The sequence below is a fragment of the Zerene cesonia genome, chromosome 25 (genome assembly GCF_012273895.1).
Source record: "Zerene cesonia ecotype Mississippi chromosome 25, Zerene_cesonia_1.1, whole genome shotgun sequence".
NCBI lineage: Eukaryota > Metazoa > Arthropoda > Insecta > Lepidoptera > Pieridae > Zerene > Zerene cesonia.
The window spans coordinates 6177685-6192265 of NC_052126.1; the positions used below are offsets into that span (position 1 = coordinate 6177685).

Sequence of the window (14581 nt, forward strand, 5' to 3'; positions counted from 1 at the left end):
GCGCCGAGATGAACCACTCCATAGTGCAGGTGGGTGCCGCGAGCCGAGGTGGACCGCTCCGCCTGACCCTGAGCTGAGCCCGGCAAACACTGTTCTGCCTTTGTCTTATCATTTAAGGAAATGAAAATAGATTATATGATAAATAGATATGTATAGAAAAAATTTTATACATGCCTATGTTGTGGTAGTTGAGCACGCTTCGGTACGAATTGGACCAGCTCGCACCGGGGCACACCACAGCTCCACAGGAGACCGGCGAAAAATATTAGCATGCTACTGTGTTTCGTTCGACGAGTGAGAGAGCCGGAGGTCCTTATCCTTTTCCTTTCCCTTCCCTGTCCTTATTGAGAAAGGATCGAGGGGAATACCCCTCGATCTAACCTATTTTTCTCTACCCCATTCAATTTTAAATCGGCAATCCATTTTTCCGATTTATCTACAAATTTTCTACAAAATTAATGTATTAATAGGATGTGTTATACCAAAAACCTGTATAATTTATTTCCATACATTTATTTACACGTGTGTTATGGTTTCGTGTAAATACTAATTTCTTGGCTACCTTGGCATAAAGCGATCGTATCAATATTTCCCCACAATAATTATAACTAATGGTTCTCGCAACTCAAAGCTATTGTTATCCAGTTCTGTTGTGCGTTCTCCATCAAAGGCATAGCTATTTTTATATTTTGCTTTTGAAGATATTGATCCATGTTTATAATTAATATGCTTCATTCAGAGTACATTTTATTTTTATTTTTAACAAAGATAATTAAGTAATAATCAACTATGGCAGTTAGTTTACTTATTTATCTAATTATACGTTATACTAGCTGCGCCCCGCGGTTTCACCCGCGTAAGTTCGTATCCCGTAGGAATATCGGGATGAAAAGTTGCCTATATGTTATTCCAGTTTTCCAGCTATCTACGTGTCAAATTTCATTGCAATCGGTTCAGTAGTTTTTGCGTGAAAGAACAACAAACTCACACACATCCTTACATTCTTTCGCATTTATAATATTAGTAGGATGCATCTCGAATTTACATTACCTCTACTTCTACTAATATTCTTAATGCGAATTTAACTCTGTCCGTCTATCTCTTCTTCACGCCTATGCCACTTAACTGATTTGTGTGAGTACTTAGGTCGATTGAAACACGAGATTCCACTAGGCACAGTTATATCAAAAAATTATAAGTAAATAAGAAAAAAGAAAATAAAACAAAAAAAAATAAATCTTCTATTATTCCGATCAGCAATTGGTCCGCGCCAGCGCGCCATGTTTGCTCTGGCGCCTTAATTAACACCATCATTAGGGTATGTTGCGTCAACACTGCGCCCGCTGAGTGCGGATTGTGCGAGACGAGGCTGGGTTTTTTGCGAGACTGTTTATCCGGGTGATGGAGGTCGATGACCTTTTTATATAGAATTTATTGACACATAGAGCTAACATGATTTCTATAATTGTAAGAAATAGACGAAATTTCAATTGAATTTGCACGGGTGGCATATAGTGGTGGTGGTATTCACCATATCGTAAGTTTTGGAGTAACATATCAAAGTAACAGTAGAATTGAGATCGTGATCCTATTTTTAACCGACTTGAAAAAAGGAGGCGGTTCGCAATTCGGCCGGTATATAAATCGGATGAAAATCAAAGATTATCTCACAAACGAATAGTGTCATACAGTGTGCACAATTATTTAAATATTTCGAATTCATAACACATATGGTAAGAAAAATTGTGTTTTATTTTTGTTGATTGTTTATCTATCTTATCCTACTTAGATTATAAACGCGAAAGTTTGTAAATATAGATGAATGTTTGTTACTCTTTCACGTAACACTACAGAACGGATTTTAATGTAACTTTACAATAATATAGCTTACACATCAGAACAACACATGATCTATGTAAAAGCTTGCCATTGCCCTTGGGTCCGCGGGTGAGTCCGCACAGCGCAGCTATATATACACCATAAAACACACGTAACATATAGTATTTGATTATTAAATTAAAGGTGGATGACAAAGAAAGAAAATCAAAACACAGGTTTAAAATAATAAAACTACGAAAAGTGCAGCATCCCTCTATCTAACAAAGAAATAAATTAATGTTTATGATATTTAAACTCTCCCTAAAGTCTGGATGTCTAGACGCAACGCGTGACACAAGTGAGTGCATTGCTACGTACAGTGTTTGCGCAAGCGCAGGCGATGCGCCACTCCGGGTGCGCTCGCACAGCGCGCTGTTTTGTTAGTAATGGACACCGTGCTGAGTGGCGCCTTGCGCCTTGCGAGATAGGGAAGTTAGTTACTTGTTTGTCTTTTGGCTTGGATGCAAAAGATAAAAAAAGAGAAAAAATTGCACATTTTTTTTATCTTTGATTTTTTTGAAATTTAATCGTGGATCATCATGTCCTTTTGTCTCATTTTTTCTAATGAAAACGAAATTAAGAAGTGATGTTGATAATTTAATGAATTTTTTTTTGGTATATATCTGCATTCTAGAAAGTAATGAAAAAAGTCACAGTTACTTTTCAAAGCGTAGTATTGTTTTGTCAAATATATCGGGAAAAATATTCAAAACAAAGAAAAAATGCAATCGTCCTCTACGGCACGGATTAGGCTTTATTCTATAACTAGCTGCGCCCCGCGGTTTCACCCGCGTAAGTCCGTATCCCGTAGGAATATCGGGATAAAGAGTTACCTATATGTTATTCCAGTTGTCCAGCTGTCTACGTACCAAATTTCAATGCAACCGATTCAGCAGTTTTTGCGTGAAAGAGCAACAAACACACACACACACACATCCTTACAGACTTTCGCATTTACAATATGAGTAGGATAGTAGGATAATTATTTTCAAAGTTACAAAAAAAAATTCGAAAAATAATGCTATCGCATATCAATCCAAACAGTAGAAAGAGACACAACATTAATTTAAACACTTATAAAACTACTTGGCAGACTGAGGGTAGTTTCGAAAACCAACCATTATGTATGATTTGATTATTAACCAAAACAATATTTGCCTGTATCAAAGTAAAGATGAGAATCCGTTAAGCAAAGAACGGTGATTGTAGGGACCTCTGGGGAGTGGGTCAATCAATTTAAAATCGTTACCGGAAAGCCAATTTATCTGCCCTCGCTAGTGATGTACCGATGAATTATTTATTTCTATATGGAAAAAACAATCTTATTACAAATACAAATATTACAGCGGCATAGCGCATAGGTTTATTTTAGGTTATTTATTATTGTTAAAAAGGAATTACAGATTTAATACTTTATGTGTAAAGATCAGACATAAAAATAAGCTACAAAAACATACAGAACAAAAAGATGGTTTTATATGTTTGTCTTGTATTTAAGGTTGTTGCAAAATTTCTACTTTTTATCATTTATACAAATATTGAAATATCGATAGAATTGAATCGCGATAGCGCATCACTAAGCACACATATTAGATCGGGTCTATTTGCCAACTGCGGGTTCCGTACATCATAATTGAGTTAGCTGTCACTTTTTAACGCTAACATAGTCTGTATTGTCTATCTCGCTCTTCACTCCTTGCTGCCTTTCGGGTTTCTAGACTTAGATATGTATTTTAAGTGTATTTATTTCAATTAAGGGAGGGTAAACCATGTATCTGTTATATGGAGATATTCAGTTACATTCGATTCTTTTTAATTCGAATCTTTGTATACAAAAGGGATTCTTAAATTTTTGTTTTAAAGCATTGAAATGCTTTGTAAATGTGAAATTTTGAAAGAATAGAAAAACATTGATCACGAGGCGGTATTCGAACCCGTGTCTTTTTGCCATACCGACCCATGATCCCGCCCTAGCAGTCGAATGACCAAGACGCGGGTTCGAATCCCGCCTCGTAATAAGGAAGTTTGTATGCAGATATATTATACATCTGCCTTTTACCTAGATAAATATGTGTTATTTTTTACCTAAATAAAATAACAACGCACAATTTGTTTTATACCTGAAGCAAAAGTGTACGTTTTTGGCTTTCGCCGGCCTCCAGAGAATCAGTGTCTAAACACCGATTTCCAGGCGCCCCTATATGGTATACATTGCACAGGGACACCATGACGTCGGTGACATGTGTCAAACTGACAGCTGTCACGGTGACATTACACTGTCACGCGGTACGCGCGCGGCCACGTGGCGCGAAATGTTTCGGGTTAATATTCGTATTATTTCAATTGTCGAACGTAGGATGCGTTAGCGGATGATGATGCTATTGTTATGTGGTTTCAATGATGATATGATTATTTCTATTGTCGATAAGTTTTGGGCTATTATATTTTTTTTCGTTAATCGTTCGTTCGTTTAAGAGTAGGTTCGTTCGTCAGGTCTAAAATGTATGTAACATCTTAAAACTATAATCGTCAAATATTCGATTATTAAATTCGATTAAATTCATTTCTGCGGGAACTCCGAAAAAAAATACAGTCCAATTGAAAACCTCCTTTTTTGAAGTCGGTCAAAAATAGTACGCCAACATAAAGTCAAGAACAACGCAACATCCAGCCGATACACAACAAAACAGTCTCTTAGCAAACAAAGGCGCACTAATGGTAATAATAAAAACCGAACGGGCGAGCCCCGGCTCCCCGGGGCCCGGGCTAACTTTGATGTCTGAATACACGGCGCGTATAATTGCGAACCCGTGGGACTCCATCCGGCTTATATATTATGGATAAACACGATTATAAGTTTATTAGCGACCGCAGATGTGCTGGTGCAGGATGGGTGATGGATCGGCGCTGTGCGCGCGGGCGGGCGGGTTCTGGTGTTTGCTTAGCGTGATGTTTAAACTCGAATTGCAACTTAATGTTTGTGCAACTGTAGTAGATATTCGATTGCACGTTTGTTTGATATTATTTTGGACAGTAAGAGATCTAAGAGAACTCGTGCCATTGCTCCTGCGACGCGTTGTGACTGTCATGAACAGAGCGCATAGAGAAATTCACGCCACGACGGCACACGATTTGCGGCACGGAGAAGAGACAGACAGACAGATGGACGGAGTTACTTACGCGTTTGTAATATTAGTAGGGATTATTAGATACAAACGGCTGATTATGCTAAAAGAGACATTGGATGTTTTTTTTTTCTCATTTTCATTATTTTGTGAAAAATATAAGAATTAAATAAATATATATCTACTAAGTAACCTAAAACAAATAGCCTTTTTGTAATTGTTTGAAGATAACTTCTTTATTTCAATGGGAGTATAAAATACTAAATACTTTTATAAATTCCTCCTAACGTCGATAAACTCTAATTTGATGAATACCCTATTTAAATAAGGAAAAAAAGTATAATCAATGTTTTATATGTTTGTGTGCGTATAAACACTGAAACTAGAAAAAAGAATTTAAACCTATGATTATGAGAAGTTTTGTTTCTTTGTTTGATAGTGAATCCACCATGGCTCATAGTTTTGACCGATTTAGATGTGATGGTCTATGTTATTCAAATAACGGAAATGATCCGGCAGAGACCTTTCTCTTGAATCACCCTATCTATTAAAAAAATCACATCTTAATCTGTTGCGTGATTTTAAATATCGAAGAATACATACATACGTGGCGTAAAACTTACTTTGTTTTAGACTTACTTTGTTTTAGTCTATGTAGCGATGTGTGTTGAATGTATTTTAAATGAGATCTACTCCGCGTTTATCGCTCGCCATAGATCCTACTATCCTACTTCCGACTATCCTACTAGTCCTACTTAATATTATAAATGCGAAAGTTTGTAAGGATGTGTGTGTGTTTGTTGCTCTTTCACGCAAAAAGTACTGAACCGATTGCAATAAAATTTGGTACGTAGACAGCTGGACAACTGGACAACTGGAATAACATATAGGAAACTTTTTATCCCGATATTCCAAGGGGATACGAACTTACGCGGGTGAAACCGCGGGGCAGCTATATAGTATTATATAAACATCTTGCGCTTAACTTGCCATGAAGCGACAATACAATAACAATTTAACGTCAACCGTATAACAATCCTTTATTGATTATTCCTCTCTTAAATCCTTTTCCAATTTGCAGTCAGCGATCCATTTGAAGAGACGACGTAAGATCTGCATTCGACCTTACGCCTCTCCTAATTTTCACGGACGATGGTAGCGCTTACCATCAAGCGACCCACCAGCTCCATTGCAGTCTATGACATAAAATAAATAATTAAATAAATAAATAACTACCGTCCAAACAGATAAATAAAATGAACCTTAAGTGAACGCAAAAAGAATCACATCACGTCACATATCAGTGCGTTTGCTAAATCTCCGCTAATCCGCGTTCACGCTACGATCGCGTGACAGCCAGCAGTGATACAGCGGATGTGCAGGTTACGTGCAAGGAATTGGGGATGCTGCTGTGATTTCATCTGTGGTTACATCTTTATTTGTTTTATTGGCCTCTCGCCCTCCATTTCCCATCAGGGTTGATATTTTTTGTAAGTTACACGCTGCCCTTATTTAGTACTAGCTGCGCCCCGCGGTTTCACCCGCGTAGATCCGTATCCCGTAGGAATATTGGGATAAAAAGTTGCCTATATGTAACTCCAATTGTCCAGCTATCTATGTACCAAACTTTCATTGCAATCGGTGCAGTAGTTTTAGCGTGAAAAAGTAACAAACATATACATCCTTACAAACTTTCGCATTTATAATATTAGTAGGGTTAGTAGGATAGTAGGATTTGAAATGTAAAAGAAAAAAATGCTCGTATGTAACAGACCCCTTTAGACTCGGTTTTGACCCACTTTAAACGGACAGATTTAATTCAAACTTTGTTTAAATCGGTGATAACACCATAATGTTATGGGTTTATCTCGTTACACTCATAAGAAACCCCGGGATTAAATCATTTACTTACGTATAATCTGTGAGACAATTGAGTTGATTCAGTCATTTAAGCGTGATTTTTTTAGTTTATTCAACCATATATATCATCATAAACCTCCGCCACGGTCACTGAAAGTAACCTAATTACAAGAACGTAACATGTTGATAACAAAACTGCGCCGGGTACGTGTGCAGAATCACACTGACAGCTGAGATCCGAGGGGAGCCAAGCCGAGATGTTTGAGCGAGTTTTGTCACGTGACCCGTCATTTAGCTGAGATTTCTCTTCGGTTACATGTCCTTTGTAGATAGATGAATGATAGAAAGTGTTCTCATATGTACTATGAATCTAAGATTCTCACACAAATATATATATATATATATATATATGTACCACGGGCGAAGCCAGTCGACCATCTAGTAATATTTTAAAGATAATGACGGTTTGTAACGTTGTAGGGGTTAACCTCTGAATCTACTGAAACGATATTAGAAGTTCTTTCAGCAATAGAAAATCGCTTTTATCCGTGAGTGTGTATAGGTTAGGTTTATGTTATGGTTTTTTCCTGGCTCATATTGGACGCAGCAGCCATACTATTTTTAATAAAAACCAACCTGGTAAAGTTGCTTTTCTATATTTATTTGTGTTATTTATGAAACCAATGGCCATCAGAATAGCCACAGATCCCCATTAACAGTAACATTCTGCACATTTCGCCCAACAGTGGAAGTTAACAAATAGAATTGTCCCTTACAAATTGTCTGAAGTGAGTTGGGGTTCCGTGAGGGCTTCTTTTGGTTACGGTCGACCTCCTCCCGGTGTATCTCGTTACTTTTAATATGTATAAAAAAACCTTTCTAAATTGATTTTGACTAGTTATCCTATTGCATATACGAAGAACTAATTTAGGCTACGGAAAACTCGTTTATCCTGAAACATGATTTGGACGTTAACACACATCACACTTATTATATATGTATATAATATGTACTAGCAGTTTGCCTCGGCTGCGTTCGGGCCTACTACCTTATTATTCCTGAGTGACATATTAAGCCATAATTCTTAAAATTCCAATCAAGAGCGAAGCCGGAGCGAACGTATTACACAAATTTTTCCCACTCGAAAAGTTGTATACACGCGGTTCTCAGTTCTCACCGATAATAATTCTGTTAGTGATTGAAATGAGGACCGTGTCCATATTAGAACCACTCCCAACTAGTGGGATAATGGAATTCAAATGGGACTCACTGTATGTCCACAGGAGGCGTTCGGCGAAGGCGGCTGGCCGATCGAGTTTCGCGCGGCCGTCGCACGGTTGCTGTCTCAGCACGCGCCCAACGACAAAGAGGCGCCTAGAAAGAATACTTTACGTGAGTTTCTGTGTTTGTTTTTCACTGAATATGTTAATAATAAAAATAAAATTTCTTTATTTGTTTCAAAAATTTTTTACTTAATATAGATACATATATTGCATTGAACCTCACACTAGGATCCCCTGTGTTGTGAGGCTCATTCTCTTTCAGCGTATTACATAAAAAAGGAAATATTTAATCTTTACATGCTATTTTGAGTATTGAGTGTGAGTGTATGTTTGTGTGTGTGTGTGTATGTGTGTGTTAGTATGAGTGATTATATTCATACTACCTGGATGTTCCCGAGCCGAGCTTTGCTCGGTATTTTTGGTTTTTTTATTTATAAATTGTGTTTTTTGTAAATTATATTTAAGTACGAATTACATACTAATAAAATGATGAAATATGAATAATATTTTTCGATCTTACCGACAGAAACGCCTCCTATCTGTTAAAAAAGTAAGTTTAGGTCGATAAAACACGAATATGATATTTTCTAAAAAAGATTCCTAGCTAGATCGATTTATCGCCCCCGAAACCCCCTATATACTAAATTTTATGAAAATCGTTGGAGCCGATTCCGAGATTCCAATTATATATATATACAAGAATTGCTCGTTTAAAGATATAAGATTAATAGTCAGTAAATGTGTAAGTTAATATTTTAATCAAGAAATTATTGTAACGAGGTTTTCAGTTTCTAAGTAGTCTAGATTAAATAGCCAATTTGTAACAAATTTTTTACAACGGAATATTATGTAATATAATATAATATTTAATATGAACTGTTGGCCAACGTGATCCAATCACTGTATTTCTTCTATTCTTTCGGTTTCATGTGCCGTGGAGACACTCCACGCCATCCAACGAGACAATTAACAACCATCTCAACCCGTTAGAAATATTGTGTCAATGATTTAAGTGACAGCTTTTCGATAAAAAAAGATTCATCAAAATCGGTTCAACTAAAAAGTTGACAACAAACTAAAGGGGTGACAAATACAAAGATATACAGTCGAATTGAGAACCTCCTCCTCTTTTGAAGTTGGTCATAAATAATATATTATAGCTATAGATATAACCAACTCTAGAATGGTTTCCTTTATATAATATGTACAAGACGGTTGTCGAAACAATTAACTTCGAATGTAATAAATCATCTTTTTCATGTGTTTTTTTTATATGTCTCTGTTTCCTTTGGGTCTGTATTTTTATTTAATAAATCTATGATATATATTATGTATATAATATTTATATCTATTTATGTTAAGGCCTAAGCAACGAGAGATTGGACCAGAGACTCTCGGAGACCATGGTCCTGGACCTTATTGTACTCGTAGGCTTCGTGGTGGTCAACAACCCGCAGCTACAGGTAATGGTGGAACATACATACGTTTGTATTGTTATTTTCTTTATATAAAACCTATAGGTGACTGGCTAACTGATCTATCAACGACGATAGCCCAAACTACTAGACCGATCTGGCTGAAATTTGGCATATAGATAGCCACTATCATGTACCCATCCGCTAAGAAAGGATTTTGCAAATTCACCCCCAAGTTAGTTTAATGTTATGATTATGTAAAAACTGTTATTTGTTAATTTATCTCCGTCATGACGGAAAAAAATATTGAAAAGAACATTCAGGTGAAATTTTATCGTTTATTTAATGTAAAATATAGGGAAAGGGTGATTTTTCTGTCCTAGTCACACACACTTTATTTATATTAAAAATCAACTCTAAAGCATCTAATATAGTTCGTTTGAAACTCTTTAAATAATTTAATTTTCAAACTTAATTTACGAATCAATTTCCTTTAAACCACCGACAAAATAAACGTAGAAATAAAAAGAAAATAGACAAGGACAGAAAACGTTCATGCCCTCACGGCGTCAAATGGTCACTGCTCTCAATATTTCGTGAATTCAACTGTGAAATGTCTGCTTAAACTAATTAAGTCATGCGGGTGCACCTGCGAACGCGACCCCTACACCTGTGAACTGCGAACGAATTCCGAACACGATGTATCTATTTTATGAGAGACTTGTTATTTTAATTGTGTTCTGTCTAAATAGATATATTAGTTTTTTCTTTTTGTGAGGCTACTTCGAGGAATAGGGGAAATATTACATGAAATTCTCGAATCGATATTAAGGATTTAAGTCAAGTCAAGTTTTCATGTTGAATTTTACTCTGAAAATCAAATAAATGCGGTTATTGATAGGATGGTATATTTTAGTGTATATTGCATGATAACAAGTTAAATATCTATGAGCTACGAAAAGGAGAACTTCTGTGTCCCCTGGTAGGGTAGGGTATGGGGCAAATGGTATACATCTGTTTCTCTGATCGGTTTTCTTTATGGACAAGTAGGTGATCAGCCTTCTGTGTCGTGCCAGACCGAGAGATTTTTTTTGTGAGTCTCCCACCGGGATAAGAAGCCAGGACCCCTCGATTCTACACTTAAACGTTAACCAATATACCAAGAAGGCGGTCGGTCGATCACAAGCTGCGAAACTAAATCTAATAGTTAAATCGATTAACTTATAGTTAGAGTTTCATGCGTAAATACAATACTAATAAATATAAAATTAAATAATATATATGTAGTCCGTTTCGAAATTAACTATAAACAACGTTATTAAGATTAAGAACGACGACGTCCGCAATTTCGCCCGCATCACGAAAACTAATAATTCTGCTTTCCCACGGTCACAGGTGTTTCGTGCGGGAGTCACTCAAGGAAGCGCATTAGGCCCAACGTTCCTCCTACTTTACACTGACCATTACTATGAATAATTTATGTGCATTCTTTCGTTTTAATAATGAATTTGTGTCGTCGACAGATGGGTGTTGTTTATGATAATGTACTGTTTAACATTTCATGCGCTTGTAAGTGGCTTCGTACAAGGTATTCGATTAGATATAGCACTTGTAGACTCTGGTGATTGTGTGCGCGGCGAGTTTTATTTGTTTGAGTGTTTGTGTTTGTTTTAGATATTAATAGTTTTGTTGGATTATCTTTTTAAGGGGTTGGTTTAAGTTGCGTTCCTCAAAACTTTATAAAAACTATTTTGTGTAAAATGATAACTATTTTTTATACAACGATTGATTAATAGGGCTTCGTGGATAGATATTATTCCATTAAGATGATATCCGAATTAACTATAATTTTCAATCAGATCAGTTTCTCCTTTGAGACACTTAATTCTTTTATTTCGACGAATTTTAGGCCGTTTTTTTATTTATTTGGAGCATCGTTGCAAGTCCATATTATTAAATGAAATAAAATAGCCATCATATGACGGTCTATTATTTCCCTCTCTTTAATTTTTATTGCTCTCAACCAGGAGGCAATCTGCGAAGGCTGGAGTGTAGTGAAAACCCTATGCACCCTGCCCGCCAACTGGCTGGTGTCCAGGTCTCGCAGTCACGCACTATTGCCCACGCTGATTGCTCTCTCGGAATACCCTGCGTGTGCCGCCGCTATAGCCTCTGAGCTTAGCATGACGGTAGGTTCGGTTATGTGTGTGTTATAGACTAAGAAAATTAAGCAATCACAAAAGACCCTCTTTGTTCATAAAAAGTAATTTATTCTTAAAATAAATGAATTCAAATCTGTAAGACATATTACTGTTGGTAAAGTTTTCTAAAATTTTGAAATCCTTAAGTTATTGATTGGCTATGATAAGTTTTTTGTAATATCTTGTTATATTACATACGTGTTTATACATAAGATTTACTTCAATAGAATTTTCAATAGTAAAATAAACTAATAACCCATCCATCAGATGCTCGAAGAATTTCTCGACAATCCAGAGGCGCAATATTTGAAACTCGTACAGGTTATAAAGCAAGGAAGGGCTAAGAAACCTGGTAAGAAGTAAAAGAAGTTCCATCGAGGAATCTTTTCTTTCAATTACAGATAATGTTTTGAACATCTGAAACATTATAATGATGATAATGTTAAAAATTGTACTTCATTGACGCTGTGGTTTCGAAGATATTTATATTTTAAAAGTATAAATTGAGAGGCTTAGTATTTTTCGATACAGAGAAACATTATCTATTTATTTTAAATTATCTATCTTGTATGTCGTATCATGGATTCTAATAACCGCAGCTGTTATGATAATTGTTAAAATAAAACTAAACAAATATCTATTATATTCTGAAAGTAATGCAATACCAATATTACAAAAAGTAAATGAGAAAATAAGCACAGAATACTGAGACAGTGATATAACTAAAGAATATTTGATGAAACTAACACTTTCATGTATTATATCGATGTGAATCAAAATGGTTATACTAATAAATTTATGAAATTTCAAATAAACAGTATTTGAGATGTAATATTTAAATTATTAACTTTTAGATGTTATTGTGCATTTTAGTTGACAATAACGTGTATTCTGCCATCCTCTCAGTTAAAGATAGAGATTTCATTCCAACTTACTTGATAAATTCTCACTGAATTAATTTCTAAATAAACCGCAATTTTTTTTTTTCATAATATGTAAACGACGAAGAAGGAAATAATAAATTTTTAATTTAAAATTATTAACAAACATGCTGAACAATGAATAGATGTTGTTTTAAATTCAAATCAAAGATTTATATCATACTTTTTTTTTGCCTTTTGGTAATTATTATTTATTGGTACCATATTTTCAAAAACTTTGAAATATGTAACTTTAATAGTAGTATCATGTTAGAATACCGTTATTGTAAACTAATTATTTCAAATATTAATTGATATTAGCATGCAATTATATTACTTGGCAAATAATCTACTAGTCTGTCCTTTGCGACTGTAAAGTTAAAATTCTTTATTCATATTAATTTAAGGTCGTTTACTTATTTACCTTTAACGTATTTATCTTATTTATTAATTGGTTTATTATTATTGTCATAGTTAATTATTTATTTATTCTTTTTCCAAATTACGACCAGTGATTGGGTTGTCTTTATGTGTGTGACCGCACACACATGCATTTTTTTAAATACTTAGTTTAATTTTACACGAAATATGAATCATAGGAATTGCTTTGTGTGAGTGCTAATCGCGTTTGCATTTCCATCGCAATCACTACCATATTCTATATTTAGAGATGAATTATATTTACTTAATTATTTTCGTCTTATCGATGTTGAAATTAGACGTAATTAAGTGTTGACGGAGTCGCTCTTTCGTCTATTTTAAAAGGAGTCGAGCATATATCGTCGTGTTTAATCAAATCGTAGTTAGATGGAGTACGTTTCGCTATGTCGATGTTACTATGTAGTTATTGTGATTCTGTACACTTTTTGATGTGGCTATACATATTTTTCTATGGATGTAGCGTTGAATATTACCTATTCGTATACTTGTTAGAGATCTATATTCGGGAACCTGTACGTTCGTTCGTTCCTTACTGTATTTTTGAAATTAACTGTATCATCCGCTGGGTCTTCATCTGTTGTAGAAACTTTAATGAGAAGTCTTTGTTATTTCTTTTATATCCATACGTTAACTATATTGGTACGTTTATTTATTATGCACCACCATGACTCGTTAATTTTTCTCCTCGTTTTTTGGACCTTTACCTTACCTGGTAGAGATCGCTGCCAGCGATAAAGCCGCCTTCTGTGCATTGTTTTCATAAATATTATAAGGTTTTCAATGTATTCTATACGTGTACAATAAATATTTTCTTTAAACATTGAATTACAATTCCTCTGTGTGGCTAGATGCTCATAATTAGTATGCTTACAAATGTAAATTAGATTGATTGAATAATGAAAACGATCAATTTTTAAAAGAGCACCAGCTTTACCGAAGTTTAAACTCAATAAAATTGTTTGACATTCAGTGGATGTCCAATCGCATTTCTGACAGAACAGAAGTCTTACGTTTTGATATCTTTTTGATTACTTACTTCATTAAAGTCATTTTTTATATTGGGAGCACACCTGTCGATCCTACTCATTAATGGTTTTATAATAGTTTAGATCCAGTGAATTCGCACAAAATGTGTCTATTAGATATTACTTGAAATAATATTTAGTGGTTGCTTTTTAAATAATTTGATTCGCATTTCACGAATGACTGATGCGACGTGCAAGTATTGGAGAGGACAAGTGTTTGATATAAATGGTAGTGAATGATTTAATTAGGAATTGTAATGATTAAAATTGTTTTTAACGGATTCTACTGTGTGATCGGTGATTTGTTTGAACTGTAACGTGAAAGTACTAAGATATAGATGGGAAAGGATTCATTGCCTAATGATTGTTTCTGTTTGTTGGTTGCGATGTAAATCCGTTAAAAATATTTTTATGACAATAATTAAATTGATGA

At 35.0% G+C, this 14581-nt stretch overlaps 1 protein-coding gene across 1 annotated transcript in view; it reads left to right on the forward strand.

Moving 5' to 3' along the window:
• LOC119836626 overlaps nucleotides 1–12762 on the forward strand; it is a 57187-nt gene extending 44425 nt beyond the window's left edge. Inside the window, exons 18-21 of the mRNA XM_038362009.1 lie at nucleotides 8105–8255; nucleotides 9509–9609; nucleotides 11589–11750; nucleotides 12030–12762. Coding sequence (XP_038217937.1) covers nucleotides 8105–8255; nucleotides 9509–9609; nucleotides 11589–11750; nucleotides 12030–12125 — 510 coding nt within the window. The 3' untranslated portion in view covers nucleotides 12126–12762. The remainder of the gene's footprint in view (nucleotides 1–8104; nucleotides 8256–9508; nucleotides 9610–11588; nucleotides 11751–12029) is intronic.
• Nucleotides 12763–14581: the final 1819 nt, after the last annotated feature.